The sequence below is a fragment of the Homarus americanus genome, unplaced genomic scaffold (assembly GCF_018991925.1).
Source record: "Homarus americanus isolate GMGI-L3 unplaced genomic scaffold, GMGI_Hamer_2.0 scaffold23578, whole genome shotgun sequence".
In the NCBI taxonomy this organism is placed as follows: Eukaryota; Metazoa; Arthropoda; class Malacostraca; order Decapoda; family Nephropidae; genus Homarus; species Homarus americanus.
The window spans coordinates 8,374,184-8,378,075 of NW_024733231.1; the positions used below are offsets into that span (position 1 = coordinate 8,374,184).

The following is a 3,892-nucleotide window of genomic DNA, read 5'->3' on the forward strand; positions in this document are numbered from 1 at the left end:
GTTATTGTCATTGTTATTGTTATTATTACTGTTATTATTATTACTACTATTATTTAACACAAGCGACTGAACCTAAAATAAATTATAAAGATTCTCACATACCAGAATATCTTTATAGCATCATCGAAAACTTAATATTCGTCCTCATATGATAAGACGGGACTTCCCCTTTCCCAATGCTATTTTAACTCCTCTACCATTGGCTATCTCATCATAAGTGTCCACCAATCACGAGCCAGGAGAGGAGTAGCCTCTAGGATTTATAAGGGGATGTGTTTTCCCACAGTACCATTCAGTGTCCCCCAAACTCTCCCGGAGGTGTTGTCTTCATTTACGGGTCTAACACAGTCAAGGTAAGTGACGTATTGTTTTGGGGGGTTATTTTTCTGTAAAGGAGATGTTAGTAGTGTGTCTATGTGTGTAGTAGACTTTTTTATGTGTGTTTGTGTCTCGAAAACGATATAATGAATATATGGGTGTAGATTTTAATAGTGTAGGTATACATGTGTGTATGTATGAGACGTTATGGCGACCGGTGGTGTAATGGTCAGCAGGCTCTCGCCTCGCAAGCGAGTGGACCCGGGTTTGATCCCCGGGCAGGGTGAAACTATGGGCAAGTTTCTTTACGCCATTTGCCTCTGTCTACCCTGCAGTAATTGGGAACCTGGGTGTTAATCGATTTGCGGATCGTGTCCGGGGTAATGGTTAGCCAATGCAGTTGAAGAGTTGTCCGGTCTTCTCGGACTATTCCGTGACACTGGGTCATGCAGCTCGTTAACTCAGGGTGTGGTTGTTGTGTTGGCGACAACTTCTACACCTTAAACAAATTCAGGCCTAGGTGGCCCTTGGCCCGGCCATCCTCGTTACACGAGTGGCAACCATTTTTTTTGTATGAGACGCTATAATGTAATAATAATAATAACAATAATAATAATAATAATTAACGGTTTATTGAAAGAGCTTGGCAGCCAGAAGGCTGAAAATATACAGTTACATATTTGGGGAATGGGTTTCGAATTATAAATAATATACAAGTAACATAAGTGATACAAATAAGATATATAATAACTAGATGGGGAAAAGCTCAAACTACAGGGCATTTCAACATAATGACAGTGCAAGGAGTAGTGTTTACTGGGAGTGAATACACTGGTCTATTACTAGTTATTGATAATTTTTACAAGGGTTGGGACTGCGCTGTTCTTATAGCGATCAGTTCGTGCACGTATGGGCTGGATGCGGTTGTGGTGTCGAACAGCAATTCTCGGGCTAGGGATCTCAGGTGGTAGTAGGAGCCGGTGTCGAGGATGGCGTAGAAGCTTCTTACCAAATTTGCAGATGAGGTCGTGGTGATGGTCAGTGAGAGTCGAAAGGGTCAGTGTGTTGAGCGCTTCTTGATATGTGGAGCAGGAAGGGGAGAGAATAATCTTGCATGCCCTCTTTTGCACTTTTTCTAGGTGTTTACTTTGTGTGGCATTTAGGGAGGAAGACCAGGTGGGGGAGGCATAGTTGAGCTTGGGAAGTATGAATGTTCTGTAAACACTGAGGAGCTCGGGTGCAGGAACTCCGAGGGACTTGAGTCGGCGGAGGAGGTGGAGACGGAAGCTGGAGGATTTGACAACTTCACTGACGTGTGGTTTCCAATTTAGTTTGTTGTCTATGGTGACGCCGAGGAGCTTCGTGGAATCTACAACCTGGAGTGTGTTCGGACCTAAAGTAATGGAAGGAGGTGTATGTATGAGACGTTATAATGTGTGTATACTGTATGTGTATGTATGAGACGTTATAATGTGTGTATACCGTATGTGTGTACAGAAGACTCACAGGTCACATCTACTTACACTCTAGTCTCATAACTTTGTCAACCATCTATATATCGTAAGTTAATGTGACTAGTTACACATATTCATTTACCCAGTTCGGTTGTTAATTTAACTAACGAACCAAACCTGCCTTGATAACTTCCCCACAATGTAAAGCCAATCTCAGATGTTTAAGAATTTTTCAATGCTACGATAAAATTATATGATATATTATCTACTTTTTAGATATTTTTCATTTTTCCATAATATTGATAAAGTAAGGTTATGTAAAGATTTTAATGTGTATAATCGCCTGCACTTTTAGCTAATACAGTGGCTGGTGACATGTGGCGACTCTGTGTTTGTTTACACTGTATTAAAACTCCCGGAATGGCCTTAAGGAACCTCGTAACAGTAGCCAGACTAAGGATACTAGATAAACATTTCACAGTCTTGCCACATCTCACAAAATGATCCACGCACTGTAACCAGGTACCGGCCAAGAGTAGTAAGACCCCGATCCTCAGCCCGGTGACTGTCTTCATCTTCCACACCTTTTATTTACCACCGTCGTTCGTGGCAGTTTACATTCATTGTGCAATAACTCGGGTACCTGGCGGGGCTCAGGTTTGTTTTTGAGGATCTGCTCATAGCCTGTCTGTGACTGCACCGTCACCTGCAGGACATCCATTACATTATCATCTACACAATATTAATTACACTATCACTTTTAGATGTGTCAATTATGACGTGTTATTTATGAGGAGATTCACCTTTGGCACAATCCTCGGGAGCATGTGTATCTTCATGTCAAACTGTAGCCGGAGATCACGAACACACACACACTCACACACACACACACTCACTCACACACACACACACTTTACACTGTACTGTAATAATGTGATTAATTTCAAACTGTGGTAAGTTTTAGTGCCTGGGTCTTAACAATGTTTGTTTGATGTTGTCAGATGCGCAGCGTAAGTGTTGTTGTGGCGGTGCTGGCTGTGTCCTGGCTGTGTGCTGTTCAAGCTACTCTCCTGCTGGGCGCGTTTGCCCTGGGTGCCCTGGCCACCCTAAAGGGGGCTGCCCTGGTCAGCTTCGCTTCCGGCCGTCGCCGCCGTTCAAGATATGGCCGCCACGGACACTCCTACGGTCACCGGAAACATTATCGTCATGGTCGGGCCATCCAGAGCGCCGCTGACGAGGGAGAGAACTTGCTGCTGTCCACTGTTGGCCAGCTGGACCCCAATGGTTGTGTTCTGAAGCTGCTGTGTGTACTGGAGGCGAAGGAGGAGGCGTACCGCACCCTGGAGGAGGCCATCCTGGTAGACATGTTCGCCAACAGCACCGAGACTCTCACCTCCTACAACGCCGCCTTCGTGTACGCCACAGACGTGGGTGGCAAGACCCAGGACGCCGCCGCCTGCCACCACCACTTCCCCAAGTGCCCGCTCACTGACGACCAGCTGAGCGGCCTCCTCCAGCAGGCCTGGGGCTGTGGCCTTGACTTATACGACGACCAGCAGGAACCACAAACTGCTGACCAGGACAACACACCTCCTCCTGACCAGGAAAACACACCTCCTGGTGGCCAGGACAACACACCTCCTGGTGGCCAGGACAACACACCTCCTGCTGACCAGGACAACACACCTCCTGCTGACCAGGACAACACACCTCCTGGTGGCCAGGACAACACACCTCCTGGTGACCAGGACAACACACCTCCTGGTGGCCAGGACAACACACCTCCTGGTGGCCAGGACAACACACCTCCTGCTGACCAGCTCCAGTAGACAACACCTGCTCAACCACTAATCACTGCACCTGTATGAGGTAACGTTTGATGATGAAATAAATTCTTTGATTCTTAAACCTGTTTCATTTAAACCTGTGTGTGTGTGTGTGTGTGTGTGTGTGTGTGTGTGTGTGTGTGTGTGTGTGTGTGTGAGTAATGCTTTGTACAGTTATATTGAACAAACCCTGAAATTATTATTATTATTATTATTATTATTATTATTATTATTATCATCATCATTATCATTAACATCATCATTATCATCATCATCATTATTATCATCATCATC

At 45.1% G+C, this 3,892-nt stretch overlaps 1 protein-coding gene across 1 annotated transcript; it reads left to right on the forward strand.

Annotated features, from left to right (window-relative positions):
* The first annotated feature begins 255 nt into the window (after window positions 1–255).
* LOC121869692 lies at window positions 256–3,680 on the forward strand. Its single transcript, XM_042371246.1, has 2 exons — window positions 256–353; window positions 2,774–3,680. Exon 2 carries the CDS (start codon window positions 2,774–2,776, stop codon window positions 3,599–3,601), a length of 828 nt encoding a protein of 275 aa, XP_042227180.1. The 5' UTR covers window positions 256–353; the 3' UTR covers window positions 3,602–3,680.
* The last annotated feature ends 212 nt before the right edge of the window (window positions 3,681–3,892 follow it).

Coding starts and splice junctions, on each gene's coding strand:
- LOC121869692 (XM_042371246.1), top strand. CDS start 2,774: ATGCGCAGCGTAAGTGTTGTTGTGGCGGTGCTGGCTGTGTCCTGGCTG.